The sequence below is a fragment of the Gouania willdenowi genome, chromosome 9 (genome assembly GCF_900634775.1).
Source record: "Gouania willdenowi chromosome 9, fGouWil2.1, whole genome shotgun sequence".
Classification (NCBI taxonomy): domain Eukaryota; kingdom Metazoa; phylum Chordata; class Actinopteri; order Blenniiformes; family Gobiesocidae; genus Gouania; species Gouania willdenowi.
Window position 1 is genome coordinate 23,025,361 of NC_041052.1, and position 23,471 is coordinate 23,048,831.

At 43.3% G+C, this 23,471-nt stretch overlaps 1 protein-coding gene across 7 annotated transcripts in view; it reads right to left on the reverse strand.

Annotated features, from left to right (window-relative positions):
• hectd4 (HECT domain E3 ubiquitin protein ligase 4) overlaps window positions 1-23,471 on the reverse strand; it is a 48,373-nt gene that overhangs the window by 4,088 nt on the left and 20,814 nt on the right. For all 7 annotated transcript variants that reach the window (XM_028456528.1, XM_028456525.1, XM_028456527.1 and 4 more), the window contains 38 exons: window positions 23,218-23,404; window positions 23,058-23,139; window positions 22,763-22,965; window positions 22,519-22,654; window positions 22,166-22,348; window positions 21,866-22,030; window positions 21,624-21,793; window positions 20,046-20,161; window positions 19,861-19,964; window positions 18,786-18,947; window positions 18,507-18,655; window positions 18,332-18,411; window positions 17,965-18,128; window positions 14,483-14,720; window positions 14,227-14,363; window positions 14,012-14,138; window positions 12,943-13,080; window positions 12,670-12,806; window positions 12,426-12,586; window positions 8,852-9,033; window positions 8,563-8,768; window positions 8,354-8,484; window positions 8,069-8,274; window positions 7,808-7,987; window positions 5,778-7,171; window positions 5,488-5,695; window positions 5,188-5,411; window positions 4,151-4,296; window positions 3,948-4,051; window positions 3,597-3,720; window positions 2,157-2,347; window positions 1,933-2,079; window positions 1,731-1,850; window positions 1,483-1,638; window positions 1,281-1,384; window positions 882-1,103; window positions 623-789; window positions 340-535 (listed from right to left, as the gene is read on the reverse strand). In XM_028456528.1, the coding sequence (XP_028312329.1) occupies window positions 340-535; window positions 623-789; window positions 882-1,103; window positions 1,281-1,384; window positions 1,483-1,638; window positions 1,731-1,850; window positions 1,933-2,079; window positions 2,157-2,347; window positions 3,597-3,720; window positions 3,948-4,051; window positions 4,151-4,296; window positions 5,188-5,411; window positions 5,488-5,695; window positions 5,778-7,171; window positions 7,808-7,987; window positions 8,069-8,274; window positions 8,354-8,484; window positions 8,563-8,768; window positions 8,852-9,033; window positions 12,426-12,586; window positions 12,670-12,806; window positions 12,943-13,080; window positions 14,012-14,138; window positions 14,227-14,363; window positions 14,483-14,720; window positions 17,965-18,128; window positions 18,332-18,411; window positions 18,507-18,655; window positions 18,786-18,947; window positions 19,861-19,964; window positions 20,046-20,161; window positions 21,624-21,793; window positions 21,866-22,030; window positions 22,166-22,348; window positions 22,519-22,654; window positions 22,763-22,965; window positions 23,058-23,139; window positions 23,218-23,404 (7,247 nt within the window). The remainder of the gene's footprint in view (window positions 1-339; window positions 536-622; window positions 790-881; window positions 1,104-1,280; window positions 1,385-1,482; window positions 1,639-1,730; window positions 1,851-1,932; window positions 2,080-2,156; window positions 2,348-3,596; window positions 3,721-3,947; window positions 4,052-4,150; window positions 4,297-5,187; window positions 5,412-5,487; window positions 5,696-5,777; window positions 7,172-7,807; window positions 7,988-8,068; window positions 8,275-8,353; window positions 8,485-8,562; window positions 8,769-8,851; window positions 9,034-12,425; window positions 12,587-12,669; window positions 12,807-12,942; window positions 13,081-14,011; window positions 14,139-14,226; window positions 14,364-14,482; window positions 14,721-17,964; window positions 18,129-18,331; window positions 18,412-18,506; window positions 18,656-18,785; window positions 18,948-19,860; window positions 19,965-20,045; window positions 20,162-21,623; window positions 21,794-21,865; window positions 22,031-22,165; window positions 22,349-22,518; window positions 22,655-22,762; window positions 22,966-23,057; window positions 23,140-23,217; window positions 23,405-23,471) is intronic.

The following is a 23,471-nucleotide window of genomic DNA, read 5'->3' on the forward strand; positions in this document are numbered from 1 at the left end:
AAAGGCATTTTTGGGTTGAAACCAATTTTCTTCATCTGAATGAATATCCAGAGAGTCTACTTATCATAGGGTGAAAACTGCTAAAGGGCAATCTTGGATCAGGCCAGAACTTGTATTATTTAAAATTCACAATTCGCCAATTCATCTGCACCTTACAAATTAAAGATAGGGGTCCTTATCCCTGTCCTACAACATTAGACATTCATCCACTGAGAGACAAAGAGTCTTTGAACACACCTGTCACTCTAATTCAATCAGTGGAGATTTATCAGGGAGGGTCGGAGATGTTAACATGTGAAAACATATGAAATGACATTTTCACACCAATGATTGCTTTACCTTGAGAAACTCCAGGTTGATGTATGGTAGGCCGCAGGTGCGCAGCTCAATCTCTAGGGGGCTGAGCATGGTGAGCAGCTGCAGAGGGATGATGGAGGCGAGCCCTGCGCGCACCGCTGTCATACACTCTACATTCTGCAGCTCGCGTAGACGAAGGCTCCTCACTGCCCGCGAATACAGATCCTTGTTTTCCCAGCTTAAATGGCAAATTTGCAGCAAAAAAAAAGATCATGTCAAATCTGACTATTTGTGGTAAACACTAGTTTAGAAAGACTGGGGTTACCTGACATTGAGGCTCCGCCCTCCTTGGCAAAGCTCCACCTCTTCACCTGTCATTGTCATGTAAGTGAAAGTGCAGCAGGGCCGGCTCGGAGAGTCGGGGCTTTCTCCCGAATGATGCTGGGAGGAGATTTCAGCACACAGAGCCTCCAGTTCTGCTTCATCTGTTACCTGCAGCATAAACAGAGAACATGGAAGACATGATCAATGCCGTCATGTTGGCAGTGGGGACGGATGTTGGCTATAAGCTGGTTAATTCTTACAGTTTCAAACTTCTTCACATAGCTGTAGGTGAGTACATCAGCTTCCTGCAGGTCCTGCTCTGGGTCGAGAGCCTCACCAACCAGACCCTTCCAGAAGGAGCTCAGGAGGTCCAAAGGCAGTGGCACATCCGCACGGATAGCTATGCCCAGCAGTTGACCAAAGAAATGTAACAGCTGCTCTTCTGCATAGCTGATTGGGCAGGGAGTCAGGATGTATTTCCCCTGGGAATGACAGGAAAATTAATGCTGATTTATTCTGCAATATAACTGTGTCTCAGATATGAGACTTAAAAAAACATGAAGGATGAATGCACTTGGGTTCCGTCCAGGACAAGGATTCCTTGAAAGGAACAAAAAGGAAAACAAACAGACAAAAAAACAATCACATAATGTGTTTACCTTATTGCGGTTCGCGGCAGAACTGGGACAGGGCAGAAGCAGCGACAGTGCCGAGCTCTGCAACTCTTTACACACCTGCCACAGGAAGTGTCTGAACGAGCCGCCTGCAGAAACACATTCATCACAACGAGAGGAGAGAGTGAGTGGGAGAGAGACATAAAGTTAATTATAAAACTTGCAGGGATGCAGGAGGGTGTCTAACTTGTGCCATGAACTTCCTCTCCCGTAAAGCGGATGTTGAAGGCATAAGTTGGGTCTCCTCCACTAGCCAATTTCACACAAAGCTGGGATGAGGGAACACAGGACAGCTGACGGGCTGCCTGGCAGAAATACGTGTTCTCTGACGACCTGATCTCACCTGGAGCAAACCGACCACCAACACAGACAGAATCATTTGTTGTCATATTTGGAAAGTAAAATCAAAACATGACGAATGAAACAAATGCCCACCTCCAACTATCTCCAGGGGGTCCAGTGTAATCTCTGGAGCAGCGTGGTCTGCTGTGCGCTGCACTGTGGCATTCAGGACTCGGTTCATTACAGTCACCTTAGTGTCATAGAAGATCAAACCTGGAAGCAGCAAAGCAGAAAGTCTCATAATCAAAGCATTGCAGCTCTGCTCCTGTTCGCTGTGCACAAACGTCCTGCTCACCTTTGGCTTCACTTAACAGAGCTGCAATGCTGTTCTGATAGTTAAACGTCTGTCTCAGCTCCACCAGGGGCAAGAGGAAACTTTCCAGAGTGTTGTTGAGGGACTGAAGCAAAGCAAAGCGCAGCCGCAAACTCTCCACAGGCACATCTGAAAAATCCACATTCATACAAATGGTCAACACACACCGTTTATATGCTTAACACCACAGAAGGCGAGGTACTTACTGAGCAGACAGGCGACGCGAGGGTCGGCAGCATCGCCGGGGTCCAGGTACACCTCGTGTGGGTGGAGCCTGCCCGGTGTGATGGCCAGGTGACGGCACAGGCGGTTGATGTACTGCACCAAAGCCACGTCCATTTCCAAACCCCACTTTCTGCAGGCTTTCTGGGCATGGCGAGTGTCTATGCAGGTGCACCTCGTGAAAAGAAACACAAGCAAGAAACGTTTAAGTACGCAAAGTTCAGACTTCAAGGCTTTAGTTTCTATAGAAACATTTTAGCAGTGTATTTGTGGGTGATGAATGTAACAGGAAAAGTTTAATTACACAATAATGTATAATGAAGATCAGCATCAATAATTTGTCAGTGTGGTCTGCTGACCCCTGGTGGTCAATGAGTGTCCTCTAGTGGTCTGTGAGTTGACATGGTACTTGAGCTTATTTTGTATATTTTTAGAGTTTTCTTTTTTATTGTACATTAAATCAGCCTGTGTAAATGGGCAAAACTTTGTAGACAAAATGGTGTGAGGTGGTCCATTAGTATTGGCTTTATAGGTTTTCCTACACAAAGAATCTTTGGAGCAAATCCAATGAGACCAGTGAAGCTTGCAGTGATTCCTATTGGATTTGGATTTATTTATTTATCTCAAACATAAAAAAACAATATAAAGCAATCATTTCTCACATAAAAGTCCTATTTGAATCGGTCTCCGTTGCTAAGAAATAACAGATAAAATAACAGATCTTTGAGATCTAAAGAAAATGGAGACCAAATTAAAATCTAAAAAAATCATTGATCCTCAAATGTATATATTTTTTTTTTAAATCTGGTCATAATGTCTGCTAACTTTCCATTAATGCCAAGTCCAATGTTGATGCTCATGAGCTTATTGCTGATGCATTCTAAGTAAGGCAGGGGTCAGCAAGGGCACAGACTGCTCCAATGCTTACCACATTGGAGTGAAAACAGTGTAGGAGATGCTGAAGGAGATATATACCCCTGACCCAAGCCACCACGTAAGAAAATTAAATATGTCAAGTCATTAAACTGAACCCACTTCCGTGCTTCCTACATCATAACTCTATATTCCAACTTACTAAATGTTCACTTACTGTAAAATATACTACATTCAGCTTTCTGATTGCACTTAAAATGCTGGGTAACATTTAGATGCAAATTTTAATATGAACTTCTCTTAATTTATGGATGCACAGTCAGAGGTCTTGAACAGTAAAGGTGCTTGAATATATAAATGTATCTTCTGTCTCTGTGCCAGGAAGAAAAAAAATGTTTTCAAAAAACTGTGAGTTGCTAACCTGACCTCAGATGAAATCGTATCATTGCGAAACTAAAGACATGCTGAGTCCCTGAAGAGGGTGTGTGTATGTGTATGTGTGACAGTATTTGAGTTACAGCAGTCTGCGTGCTGAGTTGTTGGGTTCTAACCTTTCAAAGTGAAGGTCATAACCGCACGCTAAAATTGCTCTCCAGACGCTGCGGATGTCCTGCTTCGCACGGTCAACTGCAAATTTATGGAAGCCCTCCAGTGTCAGGTACTTCTCCTCTGGAACTAAAACCAAAGTAGTACAGTATGTGAGGCAGCTGACAACTCAAAACAGGACTCATCATTACACGTTACGTCACAGCAGCAAAGCATGAAGCGGCATTATTGGCTTATCCTACTGTAAAAGCAAAACAAGACACACAGGACTCCCAAAATATATTATTATATTTTCATTCTTGATTATATAGTTATTGATAATGTGCATATTTGGTTTCAATGGGATTAAAGCAGACCTTCAGCTTTCTTAGCAGGAGATTTTTCCACATCTTTCTCATCAGGTCTGGCCTTTTCTGGAGACTTCGGCTTCAAGACGGATTTCTTCTCGCTCAGTGCGGTTCTGTCAGGGATGACAGGTAGATATATTTTAAGAATTATTTCAGAGTAGTAATAGTTTTAGATGCAAGTTTTACCAAAACTGGCACACGAGATGACTCACCTTACACTGTTGAGCACAGACTTTTCTTTGGTGGGAGGCTTGGTGATCGGCCTCTTTGTGCTGACAACTTTGCCTTGATGCTGCTCTTTCCCTGCTTTACTGTACTTATTCTTATTTGGTTTTGTCGTACCGTACTTTCTTAAAATCTGCATTTTAAAAAGAGATAACATACATCAGACATAGGCAACTGGCTAATTTCGTGCATCCCCAAAACAAATCCCCAAAAATTGTAAGTAATATAAAGCTTAACATGATACACAAAATAACTCCCAGAACAACAAATTGACAAAATGACCAGAAAATACAGAAAGTGACCCCAAGAATGCACAAATCGACAACATAAAATGACAGAAAAATACACACAATTATAACAAGAACACACACAAAAAAGCACATACACACAAACAATAACTAAAACTGACAAAACATCAAAACCACAAAGACTAAAACCCTTTTTCCTAATTTTGTGCAGCCCCCAAAACAAATCCCCAAAAATTGTATTTCAAGAAGTTGGAAGAAATATAAAGCCCAACATAATACACAAAATGACTCCCAAATCACACAAATTGACAGCAAATTGCACAAAGTAAACTAAAAATTAAAAAAATAGACAAAATGACTCATAAAATAACATCAAAGACAGACACAACCACTTAAACAAATTACAGAAAAATACAGAAAGTGACCCCAAAAACGCAGAAATCGACAACATAAAAGCAGAAAATTACACAATATACAACAAGAACACAAAAACACACGTCATGACTATAAAGACAAAGACAAAAAAAAAGACTAAATCCTTTCCTCCCTGTATTAATACTCAGATCAATCATTACTCTAAATGTTGACATAAATGTTGATAATGTGGGACTCGGATCCTGCTGTGATAGTGTTGCCCATCATTGACATATAGTGCATAGTGTAAAAAGTTTTAGCTGAGTATCTTTTAGTATCTTTATTATTATTATTATCTGCTTTTGATACCTCAATCTTGTTTTGTGTGTAAGTGAACACACAGGTTTAGGAATGCTTTGTACCTGAGTGAGTTGGTCTTCAAGGACTTTCTTGGGAGGGCGTACGTTAGTGAAAAAAGTATGCAGTAAATTTCCAGGAGTCTGAGAGTTGATTTGCTCTTTGCTGAGGTAAATGTCAGACACTTTAACAGGCTTGGCTGGAGTGAGGCTAAGCATCTGCTCCGAGTGCACACAGCTCTTGAAAATATCTGTGAAGACGTCTCGGGCTCCAGGTACGAGCTTGTCACCTTGAAACCCATGAATAAGTCATTTAAGATGTGAGGCTAAGCAGATACAATGAAGTTGCAAAGCTTTGTTACCAACCTTTGACTGACTTTTCCTGGAAATAGTCTTCCAGGGCAGAACTTCCCTGCGTGTCAAACAGGCTCTGGTTGACACTAGAGGCAGTGAGGATCTCCTCATTCGTCAACTCCATTAGATCCTCCTCACCTTCCAGACTAGACAAGCCAATCAAGTCGCTGCTGTTGAAAAGACTAGCACGAATTTTTTCTACTTTGGCTCGAGACCGAACCTAGAGTAGGCAAAAAAAAAATGAATAAAATGACTTATTGTTGACCTTTGATTCAATATTACAAGGATCTAAGTTAACCTACCTCAATGACAGCGTAGCCCTTGATGGGTCTGGACAGGACAACATTACTCTCTACTGACGTGACCGTGTTCACGGAATTGCCATCAGACAGGGATGGTGTCTCTGCACTGTCGACAGGTTCTCCCAAACTGCCCAGACTCCCCAAGCTTCCTGTGCTGCATAGTGATGTATCGAGACTTTCCTGGCTAGAAACGGTGTGGGGATCCTGAGGGGCATGCTGTGGGGATGTGACAGCTGAAGCTGCGGCAGCTGGAGTCAGAGATGGAACAGCTAGAAGCTCTTGGTCCACAGACAGTTCACTGGCAGTGAGAGAAACCCCCTGAGAGGAGCTGCAGATGGACGTCTGGCTGGTGGAAGCAGAGGCGCTGACACTCATTGCTGGGGTTACGCTGCTGGAGCTGTCAGGACTCTCAGGACCTCCAGTGTTAGGAAAGGGACGCTCAGGTTCGAGGCTCGGTTTGCCATCCTGGAGATTTGAAAATCCAACTTTGAGTTTTTTAGGGTGATCTTCCTGCAGAGGGATATAAACTTCATCTTTAAAGAGCCCTCCGTGTGCGTTGCAGGCCCTACGGATGGCGTTCCGGACCACTGCCTCTTCCAGGTGCGTGGGGATACCTGAGAGCACCAGCAGGCGGCTGTGGGCTGTGGGACCCACCATGGCTTGGCAGGCGTCTGTCACTGCATCACTAGTGACACTCAAACCCTGCGGGTCCTTGTTGGCCAGATGGCGTAGGATCATGAGGAGGGTGAGGCAGCGATGGAACCACAGCATGTCCTCGGGTTTACTTCCTGCCATGTTCAGCAGGGCGCTGTCACTCTCAGACAGCCTCGCTCCTACACTTCCTCGTTTCCCAGAAACAACGGCAGCCACTGCAGCAGCGGCTCTTTCACGCTTCAATTTCACCTTCTTACGTTTGGACAGCAGACTGGGGCTCTGTGGTGTCTGTCCTGGAGACGAGGATGACGATGATGAGGAATCGCTGAGGTTAGGGGCACTAGTGGAGGACAGTGCTCCCACAGAAGACCCACCAACATTAAGTGGAAGTGTCACTTCAGCGACAGCCAGACACACCTCCATCAGGGCATGAAAGTAGGTGGAGAAGCGACTCTGCTCAGCAGCAAGGGCCAATGTGACACCTCCAGATGAGTTTCCTCCAGCACCGGCTCCTCCAGCAGCCCATCCCTGAGTCTCACGGTCATAGAGCTTTCGGAGTTCTGTCTGCAGGGCCATGAGCACAGCCAGACAGGGGTTCAGCAGCAAGGCAATTGAGCTGGACAGGCCAGCAGGGCTCTTGCGCTGCTCCAAGTGGTGGATCTTGCGCATAAGTTCTGCCAACAGGTGAAAGATGAGTTCTTTGATTGAGGGAGCCAGATCAGTGGTCCACAGTAAACCACCTGTGAGTAACAGATTAAAAACACAAATTACATTTAAAGACATGATATTTCAGACTCCAATTACAGCAAGGGTGTCAAACTCATTTTAGTTCAGGGGCAAAATAGGGACCAGTTTCATTGCACGTGGGCCACAGATTTTAGGCGGGAAAACAAGTATGTAAGGCAATGACAATATCTAAGCAATAAGTTACATATGACCTAAATTTATTTCATTTTGTAATACATTTTTTATTATTGTTCTTTCAACGATTTGCTTTTAAAAATGACTGCCATCGTGCGATATAAACATGTGAGTCCTTCGCAAATATTGTAAAGTTCCATTGAATTTGTGTATCTACAATCAAATCAGTTGATAATTTACATTTTACACATTGATTCTGAATGTTTCTTTCTGTCATTTTGTACTTTGTCCTGCGGGCCAAATTGGATGCTCTAAAGGGCCTGAATTGGCCCCGGGCCTTGAGTTTGACACATGTGAAATTTAGAGAAATCACTTATACTTTGCTAAAATTAAATCTTTATAAAAAAAACTGTAAGCATAACATTAAAAAAGTTATTAAAAAAAAACAATTTGTCAAATTTTCCAAGGTGCATGAATTTCGTCATTAAACTCCATACCCAATAGGTTCATCCTACCTAGGAGTTCTACCACTTGCAGTAATACAGATGAAGGCACTGTGTCCAGCTCATCCTCTGATCGCTCACTGCTCTCACACAGTTTCCACGTCAGCAGCTGTTCAGCAAAAGCCATGGCCAGGGGAAACTCAAGAGGCAAGGAATGCAGTACCAATACAGCACCCGGAGGGGGCGACACACCTATAACAAGGATACTCATTATATTCCTCAACAATAACAGACAAAAATGTGCGAGGCTCATTCATTGATTCATGTACTTACCCAGTTTGATGTGTACTTTATCGGTGGGAATGATGACAGATGGGTATTGGTTGGTTGTGGGAGGAGGTGTCAGGCCTGTGTTTGTAGGAGAGGCATCCAGCGGATAACAGACAGCTTCCATCAGATTAAGCTGACCATTTCTCCGCACTTTATGGCCCAAGCCATACACCATGACTCGCGCCCATGGAGCCTTATACAAGCTCGAGCTGATGGAATGCACAAGATAAGCGGTTTCAATCATAATTTGTCACTACAACAAACACAAGGCTAATGCTGCTGACTCACTCTTTGCGGCAGCCTAGCTGGCTCTCTTTGCAGGAACCAATAACAAATGCTGCACCGGGGAAGTTGACATCCATGCTGACCTTGGACTCTGTCACAGGGAACTCCTCAGAGGTAAACTGCTCGGGTGCATTCTGATAAAGCAGACAAAAATTTTTGTCAGCATGCTGGTGTGAATGAAAAAAACAAAAATTAAAACACTAACATCTGACCTGTAAGAAGCAGCAAATTTGCTTTGTGAGCTCCATTAAACTTTCCTCTCCTTGATGCAAGGTACGAGTGATGGCCACGGTCAACCATTCCCGGATAGGCTGAGCGTTGCCCTGGTAGAAAAGGTCTGTGGGGGAGCAGCTCTGGCCCTCAAGATTGTGAAGCACTGACTGAGCCAACAATATGGAGCTGGAGCTTATTGTGCCATCTGGAAGGAGAACAACATGGCACATTTAGGACAGGGGAAGTCCTAAGAAACCTCAGGTACACAAAGTAGGGTTCAGCAATGACCAGGAAGAGGAGGAGCAAGCAGCTGGTTGGAAAGAAGCTGCAGGTGTTCCAATGTGATGTCACGGATAGCAGGTATGTGGAAGAGACGTGTGAAGGTGTGAGGATTCTTAGGGGCAAAGATGTTAAGCAATGCCATGCGGCAGTACAGACGAGCCAGTGCACTCTCACAGCGAAGGAGTTCCCTAAGGAAACACAGAACATTCAGACAATCATATATGTAAAATGTTAGAACCAATCTTTTTTGTTGCATATACAGTGGGGAAAATAAGTATTTGATAAACTGCCAATTTTGCAGAGAGAGGTCTGTAATTTTTTTTTATCATAGGTACACTTCAACTGTGAGAGACAGAATATAAAAAAATTCCACAAAAACACATCGTATGATTTTCAAATAATTCATTTTCATGTTATTGCATAAAATAAGTATTTGACACAATAGAAAAATGGAACTTAATATTTAGTACAGAAACTTTTGTTAACAATTACAGATGTCAGATGTTTCCTGCAGTTCTTTACCAGGTTCACACACTCCAGCAGGGATTTTGGCCCACTCCTTCAGACTGATTTGGGCAACATGGAGTTTCAGCTCCCTCCAAATATTTGCAATTGGGTTGAGGTCTGAAGACTGGCTAGCCCACTCCAGGACCTTGAAATGCTTCTTATGGAGCTACGCCTTAGTGGCCCTGTTGGGATCATTGTCTTGCTGGAAGATCCAGCCACATTTCATGTTCAATGCTTTCACTGATGGAAGGAGGTTGTTGGCCAAAATTTCACAATACATGGCCCCATCCATTCTCCCCTCAAAACGGTGCAGTCGTACTGTTCCATTTGCAGAACACCACCCCCAAAGTATGATGTTTCCACCCCATGCTTCATGATTGGGATGGTGTTCTTGGGGTTGTACTCATTGCTCTTCTTCATCCAAACACAGAGTTTTTTGGTTTGAACTCCACTCGCTATTTTGGTCTCATCTGACAACATGATTTTCCCCCATGTCTCCTCTGGATCATCCAGATGGTCACTGACAAACTTTAGACGGCCATGGACATGTGCTGGCTTAATCAAGGGGACCTTGCAGTGCTGCAGGATTTTAATCCACTAGTACAGTGCCCGTTGGAAGTATGCATTCATGTGGGAGCTTAAGTAGAGTTAATTATGACCAAATGAGTATGTGTTTGAAGGTTGGATGTACAAAGAGGTGTACATACTCTGTACTCTGTAGTTTTATAAAGGGGTTTATTTGCGGGTGCAAAATAAAACAGCGTGTGCAATTTCCCTGGTTTAATTCTATGGGACATGAACATGATAAATGTGTTTTTTTTTTTTTAACTCACTTTTATATTTTTTTGTTTGGTGTATTTTTCTGTGATGTATGTTTTTTGGAGTCATTACGTGTATTTGTGTATCTTTCTGTTGTGTTTTTGTGCATTTTTTGTATAAATGTCTTTTTTTTTCTTTCTCATTTTTATATTTTTTTGTAATGAATGTTTTTTGGAGTCATGTGTATTTTTGTGCATTTTTGGTATAATGATTGTTTTTGTTGGCATTGTAGTGTGATTCAGGAGTCATTTGTGTATTTTTTGTGTAAATATTTAGTTTTGTGTATTTTGAGTCATTTTCATGTTTTTGTTGTCGTTTGGTGTATATATCTGTAATATATGTTTTTTGTAATCATTTCTGTTGTCATTTGTGCATTTTTTGTATAATTATTGTTTTTTTGTTGCCTTAAGTAGTGTGATTCTGGAGTCATTTTGTATCTTTTTTTAGTGTAGTTTTTTCCATATCTGTTGTCTTTTGTGTAATTTTTGCATAAATATTTAGTTTAGTGTGTGTGTGCCTGCCTAACTTTCACTAAACTTATCTATTTTCAGTAGTTAGGTGTAGTGGCAGGTGTGTCGTGAGTGAAGCTGCAGTAATCATTAGGTGCGCGTAACATGTAAACACTTAGATCTGACTCAAAGCGTAACACTACAGTCACTACCACCCAATGGATGGGTGTCGTGACACAGACAGACTGTAACCGGACTAAATGTTAGTCCGTTATACACTCAACACTCACATACCTGCACGTATGTCACGTAGACGGTGATCGATAGTGAAGCGCACCTGATCACGTGTGCGTGTGAGACTCTCTACCTGGAACTCTAATCTTTTTCGTTGGTTCTCTCTCACACACCCGCGTTGCTGAGAAATGAGCAGTTTTCAACACAGCAGCCCTTGCCGTCAACTTCCGGGTGAAGTTTGTCCGGTCTAAAAAGCGTATGGTCAAACTAATATGAAAATAAACATTTCGAAATGTCATCCCCAAATAAAGAACAGTTAAAAAAAGTATTTTTCCTCAAAAGAGAAGTCCACGGGAGCTTGAGCACGCACCGGAAGTGAGATGTGCAGTGAAATATTTATAGATGGTGCGCTAGCGCCCCCTCACACCCTGAGGTCAAAAGCTGAATAGGTTTCATTTCGGGGCTGTCCAGAAGTGAAATAAAATTAAAATAAACATTTTGAAATGACCAAATTACACCAAAATAACAGATACACACACTCGGGGTATTTTGAACCCGTTGACCAAGTTTAAGGTCGAACTCGCACCGCGTCTGGGAGATATTTGGTCCACACGTGCGCCCACACGCACGAACACACGGGCACGCGCACACACGCACGAACACACGCGCACGCACACACACACCCACCCACCCTCCTTGCTTTTATAGGTAGATGATAGATGATGACATAGTGTGTTACCAATGATAACCTTTGAGACTGTAGTACCAGCTTTCTTCAGGTCATTGACCAGGTCCTCCCGTGTAGTTCTGGCCTGATCCCTCACCTTTGGAAAATAAGGGAGTTTTTTCTTCCCACTGTCGATAAATGCTTGTTCATGTGGATCCTGTTGGGTTCTTTCTTTCTTACTATGAATTTAATATTGTTAAGGCTTTGAGATTACTTTGTTGTATTTTGCGCCATATGAACAAAGTTAAATTGAATTGAATTATTGATACCACACAAGGTGAGATCTTGCATGGAGCCCCAGACCATGGGACACTGACAGTCGTCTTGAGTTTCTTTCATTTTCTAGTAAGAGCTCCAACAGTTGTTGCCTTCTCACCAAGCTGCTTGCCGATTGTCCTGTAGCCCACTCCAGCCTTGTGCAGGTCTGCAATTTTGTCTCTGGTGTCCTTGGACAGTACTTTGGTCTTGCCCATATTGGAGTGGTTAGAGTCTGATTCATTGAGTTTGTGGATAGGTGTCTTTTATACAGGTACTGAGTTCAAACTGGTGCAGTTAATATGGGTAATAAATGGAATTCTTAAAGAAAAACTAACAGGTTTGTGAGAGCCAGAATTATTGCTGGTTGGTAGGCGATCAAATAATTATTTTACGCTATGAAATGCAAATTATTATTTAAAAATCACACAATATGTTTGTAATTTTTTTTTTTTTTTTTGATTCTATCTCTCACATTTGTGTTAGTGATATAAATTACAGACCTCGCTCATCTTTGGAAGTGGTAAGACTTGTAAAATTGTGGTTTTTTAATCATTCAGACAAAAACAGAATTGGGAACAAATGTTACCTGTGTATTTGAATGTTGCTACTGTCCAGTGAAACCAAACCATTTGCTGCAGTACGTCGTGATCCAGCAGGTGGGCGCTCCAGCATTTCAATGGGATACCAGTACCTCACTAGGACACCTTCACTGCGTAGGTATGTCTCCACCTGCACCAGTTCATTCACCTGAACAAACATATATACACACACAGTAACTAAACAATTCATAATTATTAATTAACACAATATATATTTTTCGGCTTACTCACAGAATCAACATCCAGCACCACCCCATGCAAACCAAAAGTCTTCAACATGCCCCGGATTGCAAACTTAGGTAGAGCTGTTCCTCCTGTAGTACTGTTGGTGTTGTTGCTGTCAGGGCAGCGGATGACCACTGTCAACCCTGTGTTAAGAAAAACATATCTAGTTCAGAAACTGCTCCATCAAATTACAATTATTGGGCAGATTCATTTTTTCAAGGCGACTCTAAACTCCAAATATATCAATAAATAATGCAGGTAATAAAAATGTCCTCATACCTTTGCGAACTTTGTCGATCGTGAACTTGTTGGCTTCATCCTTTATGTCCTCAATAGTCGGGAGGTAGAGATCACGCGGAATTCCACCATTCTCCTCATAGAGGAACTCCACAGTTTGTCTTGCAATGTCAACCATTCCTGTTGCCATATCAGAAAAGATGTACCAAAAGCAAGTGAAGGGGACTTTTTTTGGAACGACAATAAAGACACTTTAGTTGACATTAACTCATTGGTGGACAGCTATTTTCAGAACAGAAGCCCCTCTCACTGCCAGCCATTTTCATGCATTTTGACTGATTTTTAAAGACCACAGAATATTTTGTACTATGACAATCTGAACTCTGAAACCAGATTCCAAAATAATAGACTCTTTACATTGATTTGTTCCTAGCTTTTTTCGTTCATCCGTAATCAGCAGTTGATTATATTGGTGATTTTAGATGCAGTCCGATAAAATCCGATATTCGTTTTTCTGGCTGATATCGGACCGATATCAATATCGGATCGGGACACCTCTAAAAACAACACTGAGACCAGGCTTTTGATGGCAAAATTATTATTATTTTGCTATCTGGGTCAGAGTTGTACGGTTCCCTTACAGTATCCCACACACGCAGCTTCCTCTTCCTCCCGACATGCCGAGTTGTCCCGTTTGGTGACTCTCAATAGTCAACTTAGGTCCACACATGCTCTGCTCGAGTGTGAGCTGCTGTTCAGCTCTTTTCCTCTTCCTCTGACTTCTGCTCATCACGGCTAATCTCTCATCCAAAGGTGCACTGCTGCCACCTACATGGCACCAGTTGGTCACTACTTAATAGTACAAAGCTGAAGAGAACTCTGCCAGTGTCTCCTAGCAACCCCAGTCGAAAAACAAATGACGTATATACACATCATTGGCAGCGAGAGTTTGGATTTAAAATGACGTATATTTACGTCAATGGTAGTTAACAGGTTCAGAACCCACAGGTGAAATTATCTGTACTTAATTTAACAACCGAACATCTGCAATGTTTATTATTAAACACAGTTGTACCAGGTTATCTATTTTCAGCTTTTAAAAAGTCCCTACCCAGCTGCAGAGCTCCTTTGATCTGGTCCAGGCCAGACTTCCTCTCAGCCTCGTTTCGAAACCGCCTTCGAATTGTGGGGAACACTTTTGTCTCCCACGCTTTCACCAGAAGAGCGTAGTGATCCTCCTACAGTCAACCACAAATCAGTGTAAATAACAAAATACACAAGCATTATTTTGTGCAATGCATGGCGCAAAAACAAGATTTTACACACCCTTGGGACATCGTCATCATCCTCATCATCACTTTCATCATCGGCAATAGGTGGAGGATGTGGATCTGGCCCGGAGGTGACCAGATTCTCATAGCTTAGCTCCACTTTGTAATGGCACGAAAGCTCACTGTTGTACTCTGCATCAATACAAAAACACAATAAGGAAAACTGTTTAAAGAAGAAAAGCATTAAAAAAAAAATTAAATACCAAAAATGTCAGTTTTAGATTTAAAGTGAGATCTTGAGAAATACGTACGTTGCTGGGCAACTGCAACAGCTGCAATTCGACATGGTGGTCCATGAGACCCAGAGTCAGAGGTAACGCTTGCACCTGCATCATTATCGCTGTCTGAGGCCATGGCAAAGGGGAGCGCTTCAAAATTAGCGCTTATCTCTTCAGCAAGGTCGACACACAAGTCGGCGGCATTTCTGTGTGCCTGCCCCTCCGCATAGGCAAAAGGCCGGCTCCCAAAGTTAGCACGGATCTTAGAATTCTGTAAAGACACAAACAAATCAATTATTTTCAGCAATACATTTAAGCTCGGCAGTTAATCATCCTTATGCAATTAACATACAGGTGCTGGTTTTAAAATCAGAACATCGTGAAAAAGTTGATTTATTTCAGTGATTCCATTCAAAAGGTGAAACTTGTATAATGTATACAGTCATTACACACAGACTGATGTATTTCAAATGTTTATTTCTTTAAATTTTGATGATTATAACTGACAACTAATGAAAACCCCAAATTGAGTATCTCAGAAAATTAGAATATTGTGAAGAAATTCAATATTGAAGACACCTGGTGCACCTTCAAAGGCCTTTAATCGGTCTCCAGTCTAATTCTGTAGGCTACACAATCATGGGGAAGACTGCTGACCTGACAGTTGTCCAAAAGACAACCATTGACACCTTGCACAAGGAGGGCAAGACACAAAAGGTCATCGCTAAAGAGGCTGGCTGTTCACAGAGCTCTGTGTCCAAGCACATTAATAGAGAGGTGAAGGGAAGGAAAATATGTGGTAGAAAAAAAGTGTAGAAGCAATAAGAATAACCACGCCCTGGAGAGGATTCTGAAACAAAACTCATTCAAAAATGTGGGGGAGATTCACAAAGAGTGGACTGCAGCTGGAGTCAGTGCTTCAAGAACCACCACGCACAGACATACGCAAGACATGGGTTTCAGCTGTCGCATTCCTTGTGTCAAGGAGCGTCTCACCTGGGATAAAGACAAAAAGGACTGGACTGCTGCTGAGTGGTCCAAAGTTATGTTCTCTGATGAAAGTACATTTTGCATGTCCTTTGGAATTCAAGGTCCCAGAGTCTGGAGGAAGAGAGGAGAGGCACAGAACCCACGTTGCTTGAGGTCGAGTGTAAAGTTTCCACAGTCAGTGATGGTTTGGGGTGCCATGTCATGTGTTGGTGGTCAACGCAGCCGTCTACCAGGACGTTTTAGAGCACTTCATGCTTCCTGCTGCTGAACAACTTTATGGAGATACAGATTTTATTTTCTAACAGGGCTTAGCACCTGCACACAGTGCCAAAGCTACCAGTACCTGGTTTAAGGACCATGTCATCCCTGTTCTTTATTGGCCAGCAAACTCGCCTGACCTTAACCCCAATAGAAAATTTATGGGGTTTGTGAAGAGGAAGATGTGAGACACCAGACCCAACAATGCAGAAGAGCTGAAGGCCACTATCAGAGCAACCTGGGCTCTCATAACACCTGAGCAGTGCCACAGACTGATTGACTCCATACCACGCCGCATTGCTGCAGTAATTCAGGCAAAAGGAGCCCCAACTAAGTATTGAATGCTGTACATGTTCATACTTTTCATGTTCATACTTTTTATGTTCATACTTTTCAGTTGGCCAATTTTTCTAGAAACCTTTTTTTGTATCGGTCTTAAGTAATATTCTAATTTTCTGAGATACTGAATTTGAGATTTTTATTAGTTGTCAGTTTAAATTGTCAAAATTTAAAGAAAAAAAAACATTTGAAATATGTCAGTCTGTGTGTATTGAATGAAAATAACAAAAGCTTCACTTTTTGAATGGAATTACTGAAATAAATCAACTTTTTCATGATATTCTAATTTTAAGACCAGCACCGACACGGCTTCCAATCAGGAATCAGGGCCCAGGGACCCGAGAGTGGGCTCTCCTATCTCTGGGGCTGAGGTTGCCGAGCTGGTTAAAAAGCTCCTCGGTGGCAGGGCTCCGGGGGTGGATGAGATCCGCCCGGAGTTCCTCAAGGCCCTGGATGTTGTGGGGCTGTCATGGCTGACACGACTCTGCAACATCGCGTGGACATCGGGGGCAGTGCCTCTGGATTGGCAGACCGGGGTGGTGGTCCCCCTTTTTAAGAAGGGGGACCGAAGGGTGTGTTCCAATTATAGAGGGATCACACTCCTCAGCCTCCCCGGCAAGGTCTATTCAGGGGTACTGGAGAGGAGGGTCCGCCGGATAGTTGATCCTCGGATTCAGGAGGAGCAATGTGGTTTTCGTCCTGGCCGTAAAACTGTGGACCAGCTCTACACCCTCAGCAGGGTCCTTGAGGGGTCATGGGAATTTGCCCAACCAGTCCACATGTGTTTTGTGGACCTGGAAAAGGCATTTCATTTAACCGTTTCCCTCGGGGATTCCTGTGGGGGGGTCCTCCGGGAGTAAGGGGTATCGAACCTCCTGATAGGAGCTGTTCGTTCCCTGTATGACCGGAGTCAGAGTCTGGTCCGCATTGCTGGCAGTAAGTCGAAATCGTTTCCGGTGAGGGTTGGACTCCGCCAGGGCTGCCCTTTGTCACCGATTCTGTTCATAACTTTTATGGACAGAATTTCTAGGCGCAGTCAGGGCGTTGAGGGGGTCAGGTTCGGGGGCCTCAGTATTGCATCACTGCTTTTTGCAGATGATGTGGTCCTGTTGGCTCCAACATACCGTGACCTTCAACTCTCACTGGATCGGTTCGCAGCCGAGTGTGAAGCGGATGAGAATCAGCACCTCCAAATCCGAGTCTATGGTTCTCGACCGGAAAAAGGTGGAGTGCCTTCTCCGGGTTGGAGATGAGGTTCTGCCCCAGGTGGAGTTCAAGTACCTCGGGGTCTTGTTCACGAGTGAGGGGAGGATGGAGCGAGAGATCGACAGGCGGATTGGTGTGGCGTCTCCAGTGATGCGGAGTCTGCACCGGTCCGTCATTGTAAAAAGGGAGCTGAGCCAAAAAGCGAAGCTCTCGATTTACAGGTCGGTCTACGTTCCAACCCTCACCTATGGTCATGAACTTTGGGTCATGACCGAAAGAACAAGATCACGGGTACAAGCGGCCGAAATGAGTTTCCTCCATAGGGTGGCTGGGCTCTCCCTTAGAGATAGGGTGGGAAGCTCAGTCATTCGGGAGGGGCTCGAAGTATAGTCGCTGCTCCTTCGCATCGAGAAGAGCCAGATGAGGTGGCTCGGGCACCTAATTAGGACGCCCCCTGAACGCCTCCCTAGTGAGGCGTTTAGGGCACGTCCCTCCGGAAGGAGGCCCCGGGGAAGACCCAGGACACGCTGGAGAGACTATGTCTCTCGGCTGGCCTGGGAACGTCTCGGGGTCCCCCCGGAAGAGCTGGAGGAAGTGGCCAGGGAGAGGGAAGTCTGGGCCTCCCTACTGAGGATGCTGCCCCCGCGACCCGGAAACGGCTAAGTGGGAGAAGATGGATGGATGGATGGATGGCACCTGTATTTTAAGAAACATATACCAACCTTCTTCTGAATGTGCACCAGGGGCCACATTGCACCAGCTACATCCTCCAGAATGGGACTGAGCCGCTGACCACAGTATGTAAAGTAGACCCTGCCTTTAGGGGCCTGACCAGGTGGAGGAGGAGTTCCCTCAGACCGCTCCCAACCTATTCCAGCCACATCACCTGAACAGTATTCAAACAGTAAGTCACTTTTTCAGAAAAAAAATTCATTCTTACATATTGATGTACAAATACAAGATGAGCTTAGTAGGAAATATGTGCTTTTTAAAGAGAATCAGAAGAGGATATTTGAATTTACATTGGTTGCTTTTTAAACCAAAAAAAGAGAGCAGAGTGTGAAGAAGAAGGGAAGTATCTTATCTCACCAGGAAGTAAAGCCACATCCAGCCTGACACTTTTCCACTGCAGCAAACTGGAGCCATTGTAATGCACTGCCCTTCCATTACTGACACATACAGAGGCAGAAACAAACAGGGATCAGCAATCAGAAAACTGATCACAGATAAAGCAGGACAAATGATGGGGTGAGTAACAACCTACTTGTGAAATAGACACGTGCCAACAGGGTTTGTCCAAGCTCCGTCTCTCTTCTCTGCTTCAGTGGCAAAACCAAATGAGACAATGGGACCGCTGTCCTCCTCAGAGTCTCCATATGAGACAATCTCAATCTCCCAGTAAAATGAAGGTGCCTGCAGAGTCAAACATGGTAAAATGGGCTACTCTGCTTCTATATGACTCCCTGCTGTTCCCAATTTGACTTGTGAACTCATAAAAGAAGCTGTTAAATCATAAATACATTCCATGCTTTGATGTGTTTACCTGAATTGGTACAGGAGAGGTGGCATAGATGAAAGTGCCTCTGGGCAGTCCTCCTCCAGCACTTGGATCAGCCAAAAAGGTGACAGAGGTCAAACGGGATGAGAACATGCAGGCACGAACGGGAGGAAACACTCTAGATGGACACCAAGTGATCTCTTTTGGCTGGAAAAACAAACAAAACATATTGAGGCCAATAGTTTAGACTGCCTAAAGCTGCGAGGAATGATACTTTATCATATAAAGACATAGTGCAGGCCTCATAGATCAATAAATGGTTAAAGGTCAAAATTGCCGCTCGAAAGTTTGTATTGATCTCCACATGTTAACACTCTGTTGACATTTATTGACATCACAAGTTTTGCGCATTGCGGAATATGGAGTCCTGTAAACAGAAACATAAAAGTGTTTTTACTTCATTATTACTGTGATTTCTTTTGTTTCATCACCAGACGAGGAGGACAGTGATTTGTTTGACACTCTTTTTGTTGTAGTTTGTTCCCAGTATTCCCAGTGATTTCACCTCACTCTGCAAGATAATCAATTTCGGGCAGATTCTGATTTTTCTGTGTAAACCCCACAATAAGCATCTGCCATTGTTTTGCCACAACTTTCAGTCCTAGAAAACACCAGAAATGTGTTGGGAAGTCACTTTAGCAGAGTTTTGAGGGAAAACATAAAGCATCATGGTACGAATGAAGTAAAAATACTTTGTATGGGTCTTTATATCCCACAATGCAATGCGTGAAACTTTTCAGACAAAGTTAAGTTAACAGCAAAGATCAAAAAAAAAGAGTCTCAATTTTAAAGTTTTTCATCTTTGTTCGAGCAAATGATTTTTGATTTATGAAGCCTACACTATGTTTTTATCTGATTAAAAATAAATTGTCTCTAGCAACCTTATAACATTTACAGGTAAATAAGACAAAGGTTATTATAAAGAATGACAAATATAATTCTTTTAGCTGATTTGGCTCATGAGTTAAATTACCCCACAGAGAAAAAGACAGTTCACTAATGGTACTTTAGGCTCTTCTTTTATGCTGTAGAGGTGAACAAGTGTAGAACTGTAACCCACCTGACGCCGGTCAGTCTGCAGTGGTGGAGGAGGAGGGCGAGCACAGTCCCGGTACAGCATCCTCACTCTTTCACATTGAGCCTCGACCATACCGAGACGTTCTCCTGCGACAAATTCAAATTTAAACTGTCACAAAAGCAGAGCTGCCAACATCACACGTTTCTGAGAAGGTCTGGCTGGCTTACCTGGACTGCATTCCTGGGCCACCAGGTTGAGAACCTCTACAGCAGCTGGACACTGTTGGATGAACTCTTCGCAGAAAGAACTATCCTCAAGAAGCTGTGCCATCACTAAGCAGGCCCTGAAAAAAATCACATCAAGAAGCTTCTAGAGTTGCTTGATTTCTTAAGTCTTTTCATATCATATTACATCTTGCATTAATGACATTTAGAAATAAGTTAAAGTAAGAATAATTTAAATAGACTAGTACAGTGCCCGTCGGAAGTATGCATTCATGTGGGAGCTTAAGTAGAGTTGGCAATTATGGCCAAATGAGAATGTGTTTGAAGGTTGGATGTAAAAGAGGTGTACATACTCTGTAGTGTTATTAAGGGGTATATTTGTGGGTGCAAATTAAAATAGCGTGTGTGATTTCCCTGGTTTAATTTAATGGGACATGTCATGCGCATGATAAATTGATAAATAAAGTTTGTACCAATGCAGCGGTTTAGGTAGAATCTGATGAAAAACATGAATTCGTACAAATAAAACTATTTATTTAGCATTTAACAATTCTTAGTGCAGGGGTGACTATCGTGTGTGTGTGTCCGTGTGTGTAGTCCGTGTCCCTTTAATTGCGAATGAATGCCCTGGTCGTCGCTCCACCATGTGCGGAGTGAGAGTATGTATGTGACCGGAGCAGATCGATTATAAGCTGTATGCCGTTTCGATTGATTGGCAAAATAAAAGTTATAGTCCATATTGACAGGTGGAGGTGGGGTGCACACACATGCAGTGTGTGTGTCCTGAAAAGAACACAAGTGTCCGCTGTGAAAGCGAAAGCAAAAGGGAGTGCATCGCTCCACTGTAGGACTCTCTCTTTTAACATGCTTAGGCTGAATAAACAAAAAATGCACGCGCGCACACACACACACAGGCACTAACAGCAGATGCTGTCTGAGCCGGTAGACTCGCTCCAATCGATCGACATTTTTGCTGTTCGCACTTAGGTTTTCAAGTTTGTGCACAAATGCGAGTGAAATAAAGCTGTGTCACGTAAAGCAAACCACTCTTTGGTGTAAATGAGATGATAAAACAATGCAATGGGAGCATCTACAGTATATCTGTGGGTCGTGTCTGCTTGGCTGTGTGCATGCATGTCTGGTGCATGGTCACGTAGCTACTTAAGCTCTTCAGCAATTGGCTCTGGCCGCACATGTGACTCTAGCTCGCCACAGTGATTGGCTCTGGCATGCAACGGAGCAGAGCTGTGCAATGATTGGCTCTGGGTGCACACGTGACTCTAGTGGCTCTGCTTTGCTCGTGGTAGACAATTCTAGGAAATTATTCATTAACTGTAGCATTACACTATAGTACAAACAAACGCAACATCGCACAGCTTTGAACCAAGCTGCAGCTATGTAGCAGGTATGAGCTGTGTGCGTCCCTGAACACCAGCGATATTTGAGACACAGACAGACACACAGACAAACAGAGACAGACAAGAGATTCCTTGCTTTTATAGATTAGATAAATTTAAAAAAGCAAGGCGTAACTGATAGTAAAACTATCATTTATGTTTTGTGAGCTTAATTGTGGGTAACCTTGTTCTGATCTCAGCTAACAACCGGACAGCAGCCATGACTGGACTGGAACCATCTCCTGTAGCAGGAAGGGACGTGTGGATGGAGAGACTGCCCTCTTGTGGAAGAAGCATTGACTGCACGGCCTGCACCACTTTCTCTGTGATTGAGAGCTTGTATAGGGGGAGAGCCTGTTGGGGGTGAGCAAAGAATGTAAAAACACTTAACTGTAGACTGCAGGAGGTCTGTGTTGAAATTCTTACTTCTGATCTTGGAGTGCAGAGACGAGAAATTGGCACGGTGAGAATGTCTGATGCTTTACAGGCTTTTCTGTACTCGCAAGAAGGAAACCTTACTGTAGCGATGCCCTCCTGCTCATTTATGGACATGACAATGCCCACACTACCCAGCACGCCTTTACCCACCACCTGCAGAGCAAGAGAGTCACACTGATTAGGCTAAAAACCAAGATTTAACAGGTTTTATTATACAGGCCTACACAAAATTGTGTTCCATTTAGATTTAAAGCAATTTTAATTGGTATTCAACTGCATGTAACTCACCTGGACCTCAGATCCAATTTTAATGGTTTCTTTAAAGCCTCCAAGCGCGCAAAGAGCAGCGACAGCCTGTCGACCAATAGCCTGCAGTTTGGCTAGTTTTCTTCCACTGCTGCTGCCATTCTCCAGAATACTTTCAGCATACTTCCCTAGTTGTGGGATGAACATCAGAGCCCGGGAAAGCACCTATAACAGAGAAACCATTCAAAACACTGAAGACGGATATCAATCAACAGAAATTATCAGCAGCAGTTTTTATGATCAAGATCCATCTTAACTTCCTGCAAAGTTCTTGAAACAATGTCAAGACAGTGTCATGTGAACCTATGTAAATATTATGTGAATATATTCTTTACTTTTTCAGCAGTGCTTGTCCAGATCTGTGCAGTGTTGGACTCTGGAGCAGTAAGCAGACTATGCAAGAGTGCAATAACCTCAGCCGCCATACTGTTGGCAACATGACCGCTGATAAAAGGCCGAACTGGATCTGACCTGTTTAAAAGGAGTTTAAAGGAAAAAGTTGCAATCACAGCAGAGATAAATATGGTATGTTTTCTTAAATATATTTAAATACAAAAAATGAAAAAGCTAAAAGGGTACCTGGCCAACTCTGTGTTTCTGTCCCTGCATACAGCAGTCTGAGCCGTTTTCTTCTTGTCCCCGGTGGTAATGCCTCCAGCAGTTTCCTGGGCCAACGCCTCCACAGGAGGTCCAACACTAACAATCAGCCCAGACTGTGCCCACTTGTTGGCCTTTCTTAGGGCAGCGGCTGCCTCTTCTGTGATCACCTCACAGTTTCCACTCTTAAGTGAGTTAAAAATGTGACATGGGTTAACTGTGGCTTCAACCAAAACACAAATGATCATATTAATCATATCTAAGGTACAATCCTGACCTTTGTCATGTCTCTGTCCATCTTTACCACCTTTTCCATGTTTGCACCAGTGCCCAGTCGAAATGGACGTCCCTCAGAGCTACTACATTATGAATAAAAAAAGGAATCAGAGAGCAGAAATTACTGACTACTGTAAAAATAAAAGGTAATGAAATCTTACCTTAGGAGTGGCTGGAGGACTTCATGAGATGACTGGTCCTCCCTTTTGTGGATGAAAATTGACAATTTCCCATCAACTGCTTCTCCTTCCTCCCCAAAATCGTCTGATTTTAGAGCTCCTTTGGAGCTGGCTCGAGACAGACTTGTGTCTGGCTCAGACGAGCTTGGAGACAGAAGGGTCTGACAGCCTGGGGGAAAAGAAAACAATCATCAAAAAAGTAAAAAAAAATAAAATAGTCAAAAATTCTCATTCAT